Source organism: Theropithecus gelada, chromosome 11 (assembly GCF_003255815.1).
Source record: "Theropithecus gelada isolate Dixy chromosome 11, Tgel_1.0, whole genome shotgun sequence".
NCBI classification, from domain to species: Eukaryota; Metazoa; Chordata; class Mammalia; order Primates; family Cercopithecidae; genus Theropithecus; species Theropithecus gelada.
In genome coordinates this window covers 65828980-65846182 of record NC_037679.1, presented here as the reverse complement: position 1 = coordinate 65846182, position 17203 = coordinate 65828980, and the positions used below count along the sequence as shown (strand labels likewise).

The 17203-nt window shown below is 42.9% G+C and overlaps 1 protein-coding gene and 1 long non-coding RNA gene across 4 annotated transcripts in view; one reads left to right on the top strand and one right to left on the bottom strand.

Annotated features, from left to right (window-relative positions):
• Positions 1-17203, top strand: part of LOC112634091 — a 274927-nt gene that overhangs the window by 957 nt on the left and 256767 nt on the right. The window lies entirely within an intron of this gene.
• The window catches only part of RFX4 (regulatory factor X4), a 179309-nt gene continuing 172519 nt past the window's right edge, over positions 10414-17203 (bottom strand). For all 3 annotated transcript variants that reach the window (XM_025401166.1, XM_025401165.1, XM_025401167.1), the window contains one exon: positions 10414-12013. In XM_025401166.1, the coding sequence (XP_025256951.1) occupies positions 11741-12013 (273 nt within the window). In that variant the 3' untranslated portion in view covers positions 10414-11740. The remainder of the gene's footprint in view (positions 12014-17203) is intronic.

The window sequence follows — 17203 nt, the reverse complement described above, 5'->3', positions numbered from 1 at the left end:
CTCAGCTACGGTAATGTGGGAAATAATCGAAGGCAGTTATCTGTATAAAAGAGGACTCGGCGATTTTCTGCCTTAATACTAATCTCTAGCATGCATCTCGTGCCACCGGGGCTCCAGACTCTCTTAGGTGATTTCCCCATATCCTCTAATTCTCCCAACACAAATTTTTGTGGAAATAAAAAGGAACCCGAATAGTTTTAAGTAATTTATCCTAAGTCACACGGCCAGAGAATGGGAAAGTCGAGGTTTGAAACCAGGCCTTACCCCGCGAAGTGGCTGCTCTCTGACCACCAGGAACTGTAATAATACCGATACAGTAGCGGCGGTGGTGCTGACAAAGGTTCCCATCGCCCCAGTGGTAATTACGTGTCAGGCATTCTGTTAATACTTCACCAGTGTTAGCTCTATCAATTTCATACACATGCATTCAACAAATATTTGAGAGCCTGTGTTGTGCCCAGGCACTGTTAAATGCAGTGTGGATACAGTGGGCCCAAAGTAAAGTCCCTGCCTTCATGGAGCTTCCATTCTAGTGAGCACCCATATGAGTTATTCTCATATTAAGATGAGGAAACTGAGGCTTGGAGAGGGTAATTGGTTAATTTATCAAAATTGCAGATTTTTGGAAATTGAATTTGAACTCAGAGCTTGTGCTCTTTCTGCTCTCCCAAGCTTTTTTTGATGGAGAGTGGATGAATTCTCCAAGTAATTTCAAGTTTTCCATTCCAAGCAGCCTTTACCCGTAGTCGTCCTTGATGTCTCCCCTACCAGTCTCTCCCTCTTGAGCTGTGCTGAAGAGGAACTAGAGGGGGCAAAAGTTTATTCATCTAATGATTGAATTTCTTCTATGCTGTGCTAGATATTCTGCTAGATGCTGGGAATTTGGAAATAAGAACGAACATGGGACCTGAGTTTATGGAGCTTTTGGTCTTTCTGTGTATTATACTTTCCATGCAGTAAACATTTATTGAGCATATTTGTTGAGTCAGGCATTGGGTTAGGTGCTCTGTAATAAATTAAGTCAGAAAGATTTTAATCCATCTCTCCAAAAAGCACATTTTGGTAAGGTCATGGAATAGTTAGCTGAATTCCTAAGCTAATAGTAACATCTTGCGATTGTTTTTAACAGTTTACAGAACATTTTAATACTTCTAATCTCAATGGATCATTGGGGAAGGTATTGTTCCCACTTTATAGATAAGAAAACAGGGTCAGACGAGTTAAGTAACAAGAACTGGGACTCAAACTGAGAGCTATTAACAAAGTATTTGGGTGCCTACTCTGTGTCCAGTACAGTATTAAGTGCTTTGGGGGTGTCCATATATTTATTTTTGGAGCAAGGGTCTCCCGGAGAGGATATTAAACAAGCACAAAGTATCTTATTTCCATAGAGATGTTTCTCTTTAGAATTTTTAGAAGGTCTCTGACATTTCAGACACATGTCTTTGAAATGTCTGTTTGCCAGAAATAGGCTATGTTTTTAGGCTCCAACTCTGTACTTCTAAAAAGAGATTTTAAAAATGTAAAAACAGATGAATTAATGACTTGGGAAGTTGTACTTTAGTAATTTTAATTAAATGTTCATATTCTGATTTTATAACTCAAAGTGATCTTTCACTCTAATTCAAGTCATCTTTTGACCACTGACGAGACTCTGGTTCCAGAAAAATTAAGTGGCTTGTCCAAGGTCAATAGTTACAAGCAGACTCTGGGAATGGAGCCGAGACTAGCTGAGTCCTAGGTCACTGCATCACTTTACCTCTTTGAATATTAGTTATAGGATACTTTCAGGGACTAGAGGCTCTAGTCATGTTCTGACTCCACTTCCTGGTGATGCTTGAGTGGCATGATAGCAAGGAATTAAGATTTAGAGCCTTGGTAATCAAAGCAACAAATATTTTTTCACAAGTTGTTGCTCTTAGAAGCAGTAATATAGTAATCCTATATGTATCTACGGACAGAGCTTTTAAATTCTTTAAATATCTTCACGTAGATTATTTGGTTTAATCCTTGCTATAGCTGAAATCGCAAGGTCAATAAGAGGCACATTTTCTTTTTTACAGAGAAAAGGGAAGTTCAGAGTATTGATTAGCTGGCTCATAAGCAAAGAAGTTTGCTAATAAGTGGTATAGTTAAGGGCTAGAAGCACCCTGGGCTCTGATAACATGAAATGTTATGGACTTTCATGTTAGGGCCAATGAAAAAGCCTGCAAATAGATACTAGTCATTTATTTTGGACTTTGATATATCCTGCTGTGGCATTTCCTCTTGCCATGACAATGGGCTAGTTGGAATGTGCCAAATTGAAGGTCTTTAATGAGTACCTGGTGCTAACAGCTTTTAAAATTCAACTGTTGTAATACTTAGTATACATTTTCTTTAGGAGAAAGCAGAAATTTAAAGCCTTAGCAGCTTGGTCTATTGGCTACAGCTCCAGAATTGGAGTTCAGAGAATTCCACTAATTCAAGATATGACTTGTCACTCAGCAACCACCACCTCGCTATGTGAGGCCACTCACTCAACTTTTCTTGAGGTTTAGAAATTTAGAACTGAAATAATAGCTGGATTGTCCCACAGTGTCCTTAGCTGTTAAACTAAGGGATTGATCCAGATATAATTTCAGTTATAAATTTTTCAGTTCTAAAATTTTGTGATTCTCAGAAAAACAAAACCACCTTTAAATATGCTCATTCTTTAGAAAAACCTATTAATAAGAGTGGGGATGTGAAAAATCAATATGTGCAAATCAAATATCAATATGATATGTGCAAATCATCCCTTGGGCATACCTCCAAAGATTCTGATTCAGTTGATCTGTGGTGAAATCTGGATACTGGTAGTTTTAAAAGCTTCTCAGTTGATTTGAATAAGCAGCTAGTATTGAGAACCACTGGATCAATATTTTGATAGAGTATCTACCGCTGAATTGGTTTTTTGATAGACCCCCAAACTCATGTTCATGTATCTCATTAGTCTTTGAGAAATAACCTGACAATATGAAAGTTATTTTTTTGGCCAGGCGTGGTGGCTCATGCCTGTAATCCCAGCACTTTGGGAGGCCGAGGTGGGTGGATCACCTGAGGTCAGGAGTTCGAGACCAGCCTGACTAACATGGAGAAACCCCTGTCTCTACCAAAAAAAAAAAAAAACAAAAACAAAAACAAAAACAAAATTAGCTGGGTTTGGTGGTTCATGCCTGTAATCCCAGCTACTCGGGAGACTGAGGCAGGAGAATTGCTTGAACCCGGGAGGCGGAGGTTGCGGTGAGCCGAGATCACGCCATTGCACTCCAGCCTGGACAACAAGAGCGAAACTCCGTCTCAAAAAAAAAAAGTTATTTTTATTTCATTTTTTACCAAGAATTCTGTCTCAGCCGAGCGCGGTGGCTCATGCCTGTAATCCGAGCACTTCAGGAGACCAAGGCAGGTGGATCTCTTGAAGTCAGGAGTTCGAGACCAACCTGGCCAACATGGTGAATCACCATCTCTACTAAAAATACAAAAATTAGCTGGGCGTGGTGGTGCATGCCTGTAATCCCAGCTACTTGGGAGGCTGAGGCAGGAGAATCTCTTGAACCTGGAAGGCAGAGGTCGCAGTGAGCCAAGATGTGCCATTGCTCTCCAGCCTAGGTGACAGAGCGAGACTCACTGTCTCCAAAAAAACCCAAAAAAACAAAAGAAAAGAAAAGAAAAAAAAAAGAATGTAGTCTTCCTTTTATAGCAAAGTTACTTAACATAGTTTTATCCTTTAACCCATATTTAGTACTCACTGGAGCACAGCATTGTCTTAGATACCATAAAAAATTTTAAAAAGTAGAAATAATTGATTCTGTCCTTTGGGAATATAAGAAACAACTAAATAATACAGTGATCTTTTTTACTGATAGGAAAAAAAAAAGTGAGCATAGTACTGTGTAAATCAAAGCAAGATAAACATTAATGGGAAGGAGAGTAGTCAGAGTAGTCTTCTTGAAGGAGGTGATCTATAAAGAGGGATGGTCGAGAGAGCATAGAGGGCTCCAAGACAGGGGGAAATACTGTGAGAAAAGGTCAGGAGGCCAAAATTAACAAGATGCTTGTTGAGAAATGATACCAAGTTGGTTGAACTTGAAAGCCAGCAATGGAGATTTCTTAGAGGTCAGTGGGAAAGGAAAAGTTAAATGTGAGAGATGTTTCATAATCAATGATGACTCTATAACCAGCCAGTCCAACTTCAACTTACAACATGTTGCATTCCTGAAAACGTTACCTTACAATGCTGTATGACATAAAATTAAATAGAATTGGGAGACAGGAAGGGAGAGTCTGTTGCTGACTGTCTTCACATCTTTATGCACATTATTTTATCTCTATCTCATAAAATTAGAGTTGGACTAGATGACTTCAAGGGTTTTTTTTTTTTCCGACTCTTAAAAATTTACTTGATTCAGCCTTTCAGCACCTTTATGAGGTTCCTCAGTAATATTCACTGTATTCTGATTGCTTAAATTGAGTCCATGCCATTAGTCCTAGGCAAATGTCCCTCTAGTTGTTTAATATTGTTTGGCTACCCACAGTGGGACTCTTAGATTAAACACACAAAATGGGCTCTGCCCCTTAGGAGTTTTTATTTACCCAAGAGCAGGAATGTGGGTCAGACCTATTTGCATCTCGCTGACTTGGAATCCCATCCAAACACCTCTTGGGAAAACCAGCGCTTTGGGTGGCAATGCTGTCATGTGGTGAAAGAACCCGGACTGAGAACTGGAAAACCTGGTCTTTAGCCCTGACTCACTGTGTGAGTCTCAGAAGCCGATCATTTGTCAAATTCCTTGAAACCCTTCTGGCAACCAATTTTTTGTATCTAACAGGAAAACCTGAAGCCAAAAGACTCTAGTTTGAATTTTAACTCTGGGTATACAGGGATAAATCACTTGCCGTCTTTGAGCACCGATTTTTCTCAACGTAATGAGCATAATTATACTTACTTTGCAGTAAGTTGGAAGGGTTAAAAGAGATGGCTGTCAAAGTGGCCAGCAAGGCGGACCTGGCATGGAGTAGCCACTAAAATGTTAGCTGAACTGGAATGAAAAATGCAACCTTCCTTAGAAAGATGTGAAGATTCAGGGCTAAACATCTTGCTGTTCCTATGGATGCACAAATGCATGAGTTTTGATGTTGCTGCTGTTGTTTTTAACAACAGCAAAGTGATTCCAATGCGCTGCTTTGGTCTTTAGACTTTGAAGTTAACATTTTAACACTGACATGCTGTAAGACAGTTTTCGGATAGTGACTGTTATGTGTATGTGTGTGTAAATAGGAATCTAAAACACTCTTTCAGTACCCCCTTCCCATATCGATGCCTTTGCAATTAAGTTTATTGAGATTCACATGTCAGAGGAAATATATTCTCACAACCTTTCTTCCCACCACCTCTTTTGCAGTAAGGCATTAATTTACTTACCAACATTTGATTAAACTCTTAAGGTTCAACCCTAGGAGGAGGTGGCGGTGGACAAAGGATTATTGTCATTCATCATCAACACATTTTAGTCTTCCCCTCGAGTTGCCTATGAAGGATTAGCATTTCCCTGAAAGGAGGAGGACAGAATAAATTGCGTCTACCGCCAAAGAACTGCCAGCTCCTTTCAGCTGGGGGCACATACCGGGAGCTTTTCCCATATTAGTCAGCTTTATCTCAACTTTTGGGCAGTGCCTACATCTGAATTTCATGGGTTTCAGGGTCAGTCAAAACAGAATTGTAGGGCTGTTGAGGTCAGAGGCCACCTCTGTCAAAGGGTAGTGACCTTAACAGCAAGACGTAGCCAGTCTCCTCCGTGCTCCCTCCTCCCCCATCCCAGTGACTTCATTCTAGTGAATGCTTGGCTCATTGCACGCCCCCCTGCAGAGCTTTTTTTTCCGACCTGGTAATAAAAATCCTCTGTGACCTGGTATTTTTTTTTTCATTATTATTGATTTTCTTTTATTCCTGTTTCTCTATAGAATAACCAAATCTCGGTCATACATAATGCACTGGTTTGTATGTACGTTGGGAAATGACAGAGGGAAAGGTAGTCTGCTATTTATTTACAGTGAGCAGAATGCTACCTCTGGTTTAGGGGAAGATCTGGTGCCCAGCTTAGAAACTGCCTGCATTTTGTGAGCACAAAAATTTCCCAAAACTTTTGAAACTCTCTTCCACCCCAGTAAGTTCTATTACCGCAGTCAAGGTTGATTTTTAAAACTGCAGAACTGCTCAGGAGAGGCGAATGGGAGTTGGGATGGGGTGGGAGGGTGGGAAGAAAAGTAGGAAGGAGGAAGAGTGTGCTTTGGTAGAAAAAGCACAGACAGGCTCTGGAGTAGTATTTCTTTTATTGTGTTTTAAAAATTAATATATAGAGAGAGACAGAGTCTCACTGTGTTGCCATGGTCTTAAACTCCTGGCCTCAAGTGATCCTTTCTCCTTGGCCTCCCAAAGTGCTGTGATTATAGGTGTGAGCCACTGTGCCTGGAGTAATTTTCAGATCCCAGCTCTGCCCCTTAAACTGTAACCTTCAGCAAGGCATTAAGCTGCTCATAGTCTCCGTTTCTTCACCTGTAAACAGAAGCGATTATGCCACTGGTATTGCAGGGAACTTGTGAGAAGCAGACATGGCGAGTCTAATGTGCCTGGTACAGAGAAGACTTCAATAAATGGGAGACTCCGTGGATTAAGGCAGATCTATTTCAGAAATGTGCCCCTGAGTGTGAGGTGAGGAAAGAGTGTTGCAGACTTCTCATTTAAAGATCATCCTTCTGCCTCAACTATATTTTGGTTCTTAAGACATCTTGCAGTTTATTGTTTCTCAGAGGTATAGCATATGCCAAGCATTCTGGATACTGTCCCTCACAGGGGCACAGTTTGATAGTTCCTTGAGAAGTCACTCTTTTAAACTTCACTCAGAGGCTTTTCTTTTCTAGGAGAAGACATAAATACCAAGTATCAGCACTTCAACTCTTTCTAAGGCTGATTCTCTTACCCCTGCTGTCACGGTCAGACCTCATTATTTTTCATAATAGATTTTAAACAGCTGGTTTTAGCTCTTGAGGCATTTATGATGAGAAAGGGAGGCATATAACTGGGGAGTCCTATTTCTCCCGCCCACCATCTCTCTTCACCCACACTCCTTTCCTAGCAACAGCTCTTTCTTCATCTCTTGTGGCCCACGTCTTCCGTCCCACCTACACCAGCAGCAGCAAAATATGGGGGTGAGAGGGTGGCGGCAGGGTTGGGGGAGGTTGAGACACAGGAGGGGGATTGGGGGAAGAGCTTCAGGGAGGAGGCTGGTGAAGCACAAAAGGTTCTGACCTCCTTGGAACAAGAGGAAGCCCCAAGCACTGTGTCCAAGCTGGCTTAGCTTGGGAGGCTGCCAAGGAACTGAAGCAGAGAAGTTCCAGGTTAGAAGGGCAGGCAGCAAAGTGGTAGGGAGGTGGGGGTAGCTGAAGGGAGAACAGAACAGCGCAGTTTAGGGAAAGGTTTGTCAGCTAAGGGAAAACTATGCACAGTGTAGGTTACGGTGGAGTGCCAGTACTTGCACAGAGCATGGTTCTCCACTCTGGACAAACAACGCTGCAAAAGAGAAACTTGGGCCACATGTTCAGGGAATAGTAGTAGTCCCTGAAGTTTAGAACTTGAGGATGGAAGGGATCGTGTTTCTCAACCTTAACTGCATATTCAGTCACCTGAGGAGCTTAGGAAAATACTGATGCCTGGGTCACGTTCCAAGTCACTATTCATTGTGGGTGGGACCTATACATCAGTATTTTTGTCTTTATTAATTTATTGAGACAGGTCTCTGTCCCCCAGCCTGAAGTGCAGTGGCCCATTCATAGCTCACTGTAAGCCCAAATACCCGGTCTCAAGTGATCCTCCCACCTCAGCCTCCGGAGTAGCTAGGACTGCAGGTGCGTGTCACCACAACTGGCTAATTTTTAAATTTTTTGTAGGGATAGGGTCTCACTATATTGCCCAGGCTGGTCTCAAACTCCTAAGCTCGAGCTCAAGTGATCTACCCATCTCGGCCTCCCAGAATGCTGGGATTACAGGTGTTAGCCACCATGCCCAGCCTTAATTGTTTTCTAATCTTGCAAGTCTGCCTTTAAGCAGTGCAAGAGGTTGGAACAAAATAGCTGTTTGTTTTTGCTATCTTTCCTTCTCTAGATTCACTTCAGACATTTCGACTTTACTTTAAAGCAAATATTAAGGCCAGTTTTGAAGAGAGAGGAAAATTGCCAAACACTGCTCTCCAGAGTTGTACAAGGGAGGATGGGGTTGGACTCATGAGCCTCACTCTGTGTTATAGCACCAGCTGGTGGAGCCAGTGCCTTCTCTCCTGTGGCTCCCTCCCTGAATCACTGCCCAGCTGCCAGTCTTCTCCGTTTTTTGTTTTCCCTAAACAGCCCATCCATCCTCCTCATCCAGCTCTGCCAGCCCTGGTCCATCAGTGCAGACTGTAAGTTGGAATGTCATAATCATGTAACACACCTGCTTGAGGTCCAGAGTGGGGAGGTGAACCGTTCAAGGTCACATGGCAGTTTCCACAATTTCCCCTCCCCCATTTGGGTTGGACTTACTCCATGGCAAACATTTTGGGTTGGTCTGTGCCTGGGTTTCAGTCTCAGAGGGGCGACAAATTCTCTTTCTACCCAGAGCTGGGGTGTACCGGAGGCCTGACAAAGAACACAGCAGGATGGAATCTGAGGACACCAGAGGCCTGCAATGTGGGTGAGCCATCCTGGCTGCTCTTCATGACTTCAGCCAGTTTCAAGCTGGCAGAGTTCTTTTCAGAAAAAGTCCTAAGAGGGGAGGGTCCCTTTACTGCCAAGACTCTTCTGTTCTTCCCCTGACAAGTGACTGGCCCCACTCCCAGCTGCCAACCTTGCCCGAATTTCCCGTTCTGGTGACTGACTGGGAGCTATCAGAGGGAAAGAAGGTGCATTTGAGTCATGTGCTCACAGCAGCTGTCGCCTTTTCCTATTCAGATCTTTCCTGGTTACAAAGTTGAAAGTTTTAAAACAATTGGGAACATAGGTACTACTCGGCTCCCAAGAGGTAGGCACCTGGTGCTCTGGAGAGGAGGCCCAGTGGCCTTTTGCCTTCATCTGAAGCTGCCTTCTTTTCCAGGGTCTTGGTTGTGCTGTGAAAGGGAGGCACACATTTTCTTCCTTGCAAAGTTCCTGAGGTGACCTGTTCTATGGGCTTCAGACCCTTGTTGATTATGACTCGTTTTGCCTAAAGATTTGTGCAGTTAATGAGCTTGTGGCTGTTATGTGTAAATGGGTGTCCTATGCCCTCGTTACCTGACTAAAGAATTTGGTGATTACTTTTTTGTGCTTAGTAAGTCAAAAGTCTGACGTCCTACACCCTTTCATTTATTTAAGGGAGCTCTGGCTTTGAATTGTAAGAGAGACTGGTCTGGTCACTCTTAGGTTTATTTTTGGCAGTGACTAAATCTGAAATTTCATTCTTCCTTTTCCTTACTTTCCTTATATGAAAGCCAATTAATGGATTGTGGACAAAAGATCAAACTAATTGACCATCAGAAAGTGAAATTCAACATCTGCTTTCTTTTTGTAGAACAACATAGCTAAATATAAGGGGATGTTCTGTATTTAATTTTAATCTTAAAAATCATGTTCAGGTATAAATATATTACGTAATAGCAAGTAAGAACTTGGCTTTAAATATAAATCTTTCAAAATGCAAATTGAATTGTCAAGTTCTCATGCCTTTTAGTTAATATACTCACTACTCCCATTTCTGGACATCTGTGGTTCTGAACTTCTCATAGATCCTAGACTCTTAATGTTTGAGAAAAACACCATCATTGTACTTCGATACCCCACTCCTCTCAACCCCAGAATAAAAATACTGTGCTGGAGAAGAATTTGTTAATACTTATTAAGTATTCAGTAATGTTACTGTTCTGTTCCAGAAGTTTATTAGCATTTAAAGCACTGCACTTGAAATATCTTTACACCCAGTGATCATTAAAGCATAATGAACTAAGGGATCTCTTAATGGTGTTGGTATCGAAGAATAGTATTCCCTATAAGAGCTGAAAGGTTCCTGCCTTTGGGTGACACTAACCACTGTGCAAACTTACGACACATCTCTGTGTGTAGAAGAACTAGTCCCCTACAAACCTCTATCAGACTGTAGGTACTATTTTTACTTAATCATTATTCAAGGACAGGATGTGTGGTTTATACACATTTTAATTATTATATGACAAGGTGATGGGGAACTGGATAAACACAGCCATATAAGACTACTTAGTTTTTCCCTGCCTACTTACACCCTAAGTATTCAGAATGTTATTTACACACACACACACACACACACACACACACACAGAGGTCATGTCAAATGAAAAGTCAGAAGAAAGCAGGTCATTTCAATATTTTTTATTTGAGTGTGAAACCATTCATATCTTGCACAACTGTACAGATAAAACTATTTCCATTTTAGCTGTAGACACAATTATCACACTGAGTGGTGTGATCAAAGATTTTATTTACAGAACAATTGCTAAAACATCCGATGTCATATTTCCATTTATTTCTTACCCATAGGGTAATAGGCCCACCATAATTGCTTGGTGCATTTTATAATACAGAAAGAAAACCTATATTAATCTCTAACAAACCTCACAAATTACTACAAATCTGACAGAAAAATGCCTACAAAAAAATTCTCCAAAAGTACAATACATTTTTATTTCCACACATACACAGTATAGTATAGGCTCAAAGGCACAGCTTTGAATTTTTTTCTATCAAAGTGTCGGATATTATTATAGTTTTATGAAGGAACCATGAAAGTCATTTTCACACTTGGTGCTTGGTAAGTTAAAGTTTGTTCCATCCAGTTTCACAAAGTTAACACAGCAGAGCTGAGTGAGATACTCAATGCCATAAATCCACATTCTCATAGAACTTAAAAAAAAAAAAAAACCTTCCTGCCTTTTGCTGACACTAGCCATTGTGCAAACTTAAGACAAATCCTTGTATGTAGAAGAACCAGTCTCCTACAAACCTCAATCAACTTAAGGCAATACAGAACAGACCTCTTCCTTCCCTCAAGACAGTGCTTACATTCCAAGACAATGCAGGTACTGTGACAGATGTGGGTTATGACAGAAAATCTAGAGTTTCCAGATAGCTCCCCATTTAGCCCTGGTGCTCCAGGAAGCAGTGATGATACCACCAGGAAGAAGGGATGTGCAGAACACGTCTGAGGGCTGTTCCTTGTACAGTACGATGACAGACAGATGGCAAGGTGAATGCTCTTGGCAAATTATGTGCCCATCCAAGAACACAAACCAGATTCTGTCTCCAGTATCCATCCTTCAAGACTAAAGAGATTTTGTCAACAGGAAAATCAGTAGCTTACTAGAAGTGGTTGCCAACACAAAGCAAAGTCATGGAACAGAGGGAAAAGGCACAGAATGGCCTGCCCGAGATAGTGCTCTATAGAAACAGTCAAGTCTGGCTTGGCTACAGAAACCCAATCCCGCTGACTTTTAGTAAGTCCTGTTTCTGAACTAAAGTTTATTCATCCCACATTGAATCCCATCCTCATGTTCATTAGGAAAATGGACACTTAGGAATAGCCCATGAGTTACAATGTATAGAGATAAAGTCTTCTGGGGGATGGGTGTTGGGTTTATTATTATTAATAATTATTATTAATATTAAATATGGATGCCTATGATAGCAGTCATTTAGCCCATCCTGTAGAGGCCTCTCCGTTGATGTAAGCAAAGCCAGGAAAGTGTTGCATGTGCTCATACTCAGAATTCCTGCGCGTTGTCAGGGGTGTATACATGTCACTAGAGTTTCCGTACCTCGTGGAATGCACAGACGGGCTTGTGTAGCACGTGTTGGCGGAGGGCACCTCTGGCCAGCGGGGAGTGACTGGGGTAGGATGCAGTCTGGGAGTACTGCTCATCAAACAAGGTTCCATCCGGGAAGTGGGGCTATTAAAAGGGTACTTGTTGAGGGGAAAGAAATTCCACAAAGTAAAAATTAGCTTGAAGTTGCATATACACAATATCAGTCATGTTTATAGTTTAAGTTAAATTTCTTAAGATGCTATTAATGAGAGCTGATGGAGAGGAATCACTGAACTTCTGCAAGATTGAATCTTGGTCTTAGGGAAGTCAACAGGAGAAACGCAAAAGATTTCATAGCCTGAGTTGGGCTGGTGTTTACTCATGCGGTTATACTGGCTTTCTGTTCCTAATCTGCAATATCTTGGGAAGTCAAACCCAAAATGAGAAACAGCCACACCAGGAATACAGAAAAGTGTGTGTTTGTCACACGCACAAATACACTAGTAACTGCATGTCCAGATAAATAAATATGGATGTACAGATGGATGGTAGTGAGTTTTATTGTTAGTTATGGAGATGTGATAGGTCCTAGTCCATCAACCCAAGAGCATAACACTGCCAAGTAAAATACAATGACGTTATTAAAAAATAACATTTTACAGTTGAATTCAATTATAAACTTCAGCCTAAAAGCAGGCTTTTGAAGAGGAAGCAAGTCAACAATTTCAAAGGTTATTATTAGTGCCTATCATTTAGAGAATGTCTTTCTTTTTGGCTCACATTTGCTGAACTCCTGGAAGATACACGAATAGGAATTGGACTTGGTGTGAATGTGGAGGAAAGAGTCAAGAGAAACCAATTGAGAGCGGTGGGGAGGGGAGCTTTTGTGCAGGTCAGAGGAACAGGTGTTAGTAGCTACAAGAAGAGGGGAAGTAGTTCTAGAAAGGGTTAGGAGTAAGAGAAGTGCTTCTGAAGTGCTTCTTCTTTTACATTCTTTTCTGTTACCAAGACAGCTATGCAAATAAGCCCCGGTTAGTAGGATCAGAGGGGAGGAAGGACAGGAGCTATGGGCTCCCTTTGAGAGCTCCAGTCTGCAGGCCAGTCAGCACAAAGATTTCTTTGCTGTGCTGAGGGATACCCCACCAAGGACAGGAGCCAATCAACAAGGATGGCCAGAGCAGCGAGGAGGAGAGTGTGTGAATGTATGAATTCTTCTGCTCCCCATCTGTCTTCCCTGACAGTTGGAAAGTGGAGCCCCAGGGGATTAGGTGGGAGGCTGCCTCCTATGAGGGAGACAGACAGGCTGAAGCCTAGACAGCAGGGAGAAGGGGCTATGACAACAATGGCTGCTCCCTGGAGTCTAGGTGGCTACAGGGAACTGCTCTTCCTCTGTGAGTGAGAGCCTAAGGGGAGCTGGGGCAGGTGCTTAGGCCTGAAGCATGCAAAGAGAACCAGCAATTAAGAGGTCAAGAAAGAGGGATCCTAATTCGAGTAGCGAGGGACTTTTCCCCCTACATAGGATGGCATGCCTTACATAGCAAGAGTACAGCCACTTCACAACCAAAAGAACAGTTAGAAAAGACGGAGAAGGGCGTAGGTGGTGTCTGGGAACTCAAGGGAGAAGGCACCAAGGGCTGTTGCCAAGGAGACCATGGACAGCACGCCAAGGCTTTCCTAATCCCAAATCAGATCAGAAACACTGGCACATACCCCTGTGCTCTGCATCATGGGAACCTGCAGGATGCTGTTTGTGTGGCAGCAGTGGTGGACTCTCAGGTCTGCACAGTGGGATTCTAGCACAGGAACTGCTCTAAATCCCAGTGAGACCATAGTAAGATTGGGCCCTGTCCCAAAAAAACAAGATCCCAGGTGTATTAAACAGATAACATTAGGAACTATTACTACAAAACGATCCTTTTTCAGAAAGGTTGCTTGTCCCACCTGATCTTCTCTCAAGTGAACTCCTGGGTGTCACCTCACCTCCTGGTGCTCTTCCTGGCACAGAGGCCTCCCTTCTGGTCCCATGGCATGCCAAGCTGGTTCCAACTCAGGGAATTCTGTCCTACCTGTTCCTTCTGCCTAGAACCTTCTCTACCACCCCTACCCCTGGCTCCTGCCATACCTGCCATTTTGTCATTCTTTCTATCTCAGCTTAAATGTCACCTCCTCAGAGAGACTTTTCTGGAATCCTATCTCAAGAACCTAAATACCCCAGCCTGTGCCTCTTGGGCCGGGGCCTTACCATCCTGCCTGGCAGCTAGCTAGGTCTTTCTTTTGGCTTATATTCATATACTCCTGATGGGGCTTTGCTGTGTTCAACACCATGTGCCTAACATCTGGCATGGTGCCTAGCACCTAGCAGGTGCTAAATAATAGTTAGCAAATGAACATTGGGACATTACTACTAGAACGAGTTTTAGGAATCCTGGGATCCAACCCCATGTTGTACAGATGAGAAAACCAGGCCCCATGAGATCACGTGTCCTGCCCAAAGTCACACAGCAAGCTAGTGGAAGAGCTGGCATAGAAACCCAGTTGGGGAGCATGCTTTCCCCACATTGATATGACCGTCCCAAAGGAGGCTGACCTGCCACTGCCAAGTTACCCAGGAGCAGGAGAGCACTCCCTTTTTGGAGGCCAGCCCATTAGACTTTAATCTCTCTGCTGCTCTTCCTTCTCTAAGCTCCCTCTTCCCCGACAGAGCTCTGGGGCCTTAGAATTCTCACCTGACCTCAGCTTGCTGGTTCCAACAGAGTCCGCCTTGCCTTGGCTCGTGTAAGTAAAATGTCACAGAATGGACTTGGGCTCTTTCCCACAGAACCCGAGAGTGTGGCTTTTGTGCCTAGTCAAGGACCCTCGACACAGCTGTGCTCAGAAGTTGTGTCATACACTCAAAAGAGTAATTGCCTGGAAACGAGACTGGCTCAAAATATCTCTAATGTGACAATAAAATTCTGTTACCACAGAATCCAGCATGGAAAATTCTGTCCTGTTAGGTCAGCTAATTGCAAATGAGTCAGTGACTCGTTTTCCCTGTAGTGAAGAGACCATTGAAAGGCCAGTTAGCTGAAGTGCTCACTGCCTTGGCTTGGTCATTAACATGACCAGTGAAGCTTCTATTTAGTCTGGTGGGAGTGGCAGAGGCTGGCCCATGGCACCCGCCTCACCTCTCACACTTTACATCCGGTTTCATGCAGGGTCCTTAAGCATGCTGGGCACAAACTCCGGGGTCCAGAGATCTCTGCTGGAATAAGGCACTTTTTGTTGAGGGCCCGTAACAGGAAGTTACCATTCTCTGGATTAAATCATATGCTGTTGCTACTGATTTTAAAAAGGACATAAGTCACCAGTTTACCACCCCTTGAGAGAAGTGTATGAGGGGTGCCTGTGTGCACATGTGTGTGCCTGCACACACAGTCCAACGTTCATCAGATGCCTATGGCATAAGCCCATCTCAGCTACGACTGACTCTTGGTCTCTTTGGAACCATATTAGGAAGATCTATTTTGAGAAATGACTCTCCACACCAAGGGCTGACTTTCCTACACATGGAGAGGGAAGAAAGAGCCCTTTATTCCTGACCCCTTACCAAATGAGCTGCTACTTGAACAAGGGGTGAAAGGTGGTCCAGTCAGGAGCACAAACTGTTTTCCTATGAAAGGCAGCTCTCACTGCACCAAAGTACTGCCAGAGGGCTCACCCCTAGCCTCTTAGCCTCTTCTCTTAGCCTCTTCTGGAGAAGGATGTAGCTCCCAAAAATTCTTTGTCAGACAGTCCACATCTGCTGAACTTTGTTTTTTTTTTTTTGAGACAGAGTCTTGCCCTGTCACCCAGCCTGGAGTGCAGTGGGGTGATCTCAGCTCACTGCAACCTGTGCCTCCCAGGCTTAAGTGATCCTCCCACCTGAGCCTCCCAAGTAGCTGGGACTACAGGTGTGTGCCACCACTCTCAGATAATTTTTAAATTTTTTGTGGAGATGAGGTCTCACTACATTGCCCAGGCTGATCTCAAACTTCTGGGCTCAAACGGCCCCCCTACTGGAATTCCTGGGCTCCCAGCCTCCCAGAGTGCTGGGATTACAAGTGTGAGCCACCATCCCCCTGCTGCTGAGGTTTTAAAGTCAGGATTAGTTAAGTTATTACATGTGAAACACTTAGAACTCCTGTGTAGGAAGTTTTCAAAATGTGTCAGCTGTTATTAATGTTATTTTTAGAATCATAGGGTCATGGTCCATTAATGGTAGGAAGAGCCTTAGTGACTAACCATCTGGTTCTACCTCTGGTTTTACAGATGAAATAATTAAGGTCAAGAGAAGGGAAATGATCTACTGCAATCACACAGCAACTTAGTACCAGTCATTCATTCGTTTCATTGACAAGTATTTACTGAGACTCACTGAGGGCCAAGCTCGGTGCTAGGCCATGGGAATATAATGGGGAGAGAAAAAGGACTTGGTGCTTGCTTTCACAGAGCTAGTACAGTGAGGGAGACAGATCTTAATTATAAAATTACTCTAAATATGATAACTGTGGTGTTACAAAGGATAATAATAAAATGTGTTAACTATGAGCCAGGCCCTGTTCTGACCTTTACTAACTCACTTGACCCTCACTACAACCCTATGAAATAGATACCATAATTATCCTCATTTTTCAGATGAGAAAATTGAGGCACAGGGCTAATTGGAGGCAAAGCTGGGATTTGAACCCAAGGAGCCTGGCTCTACAGTCAGAGATCTTACAACACTATCATTGATTGACTTTTTTTTTTTTTCTTTTTGGCCCAAGACGCCAACCCGAAGTACAGTGCCCTAAGCAAACGTTGTAGCACCCAGTGGTCCTGGGTTGGTTTGGGCCAGACTGCTGGAGATTCTGTGAGAGGCAGTAATTAGCTGATAAGGCTTGGCCTCTGCCTTTCAGATGATAAATAAGGGACAGCTTTCCAGTCTAAGTGTGATCAAATGGCTTTTGAGCTCAAGGGCCCCAGTTCCACTATGGCTGCTTGACAGGGTAGAGGTTCTATGAACATGTATTGAATGAGGCTCAGAAAGATTTTGTAGCTATGTACTTGGTCTGGTTTATTTTCTCCTTTCGGTTGGACCTGGGAATGGGGAACCTGGAAAGAGTCAGCTTACTTTGATGTGAACAAGTGCAGCACAGTTGCAATGTTTTTCCAAAATAATTCAAACCTTACACTGTGAAACCTCATTCATCTGGACTAAGTCAGAAGTTATAAGAATCTAAGCAGGGCTGGGAGGCTTACCTTTGTATTACCCAGGAAGAAAGTATGTATTATACAAATAAGTAGTGTAAATAAAGGCATACACATATTCTATTTTGAAAACAAAT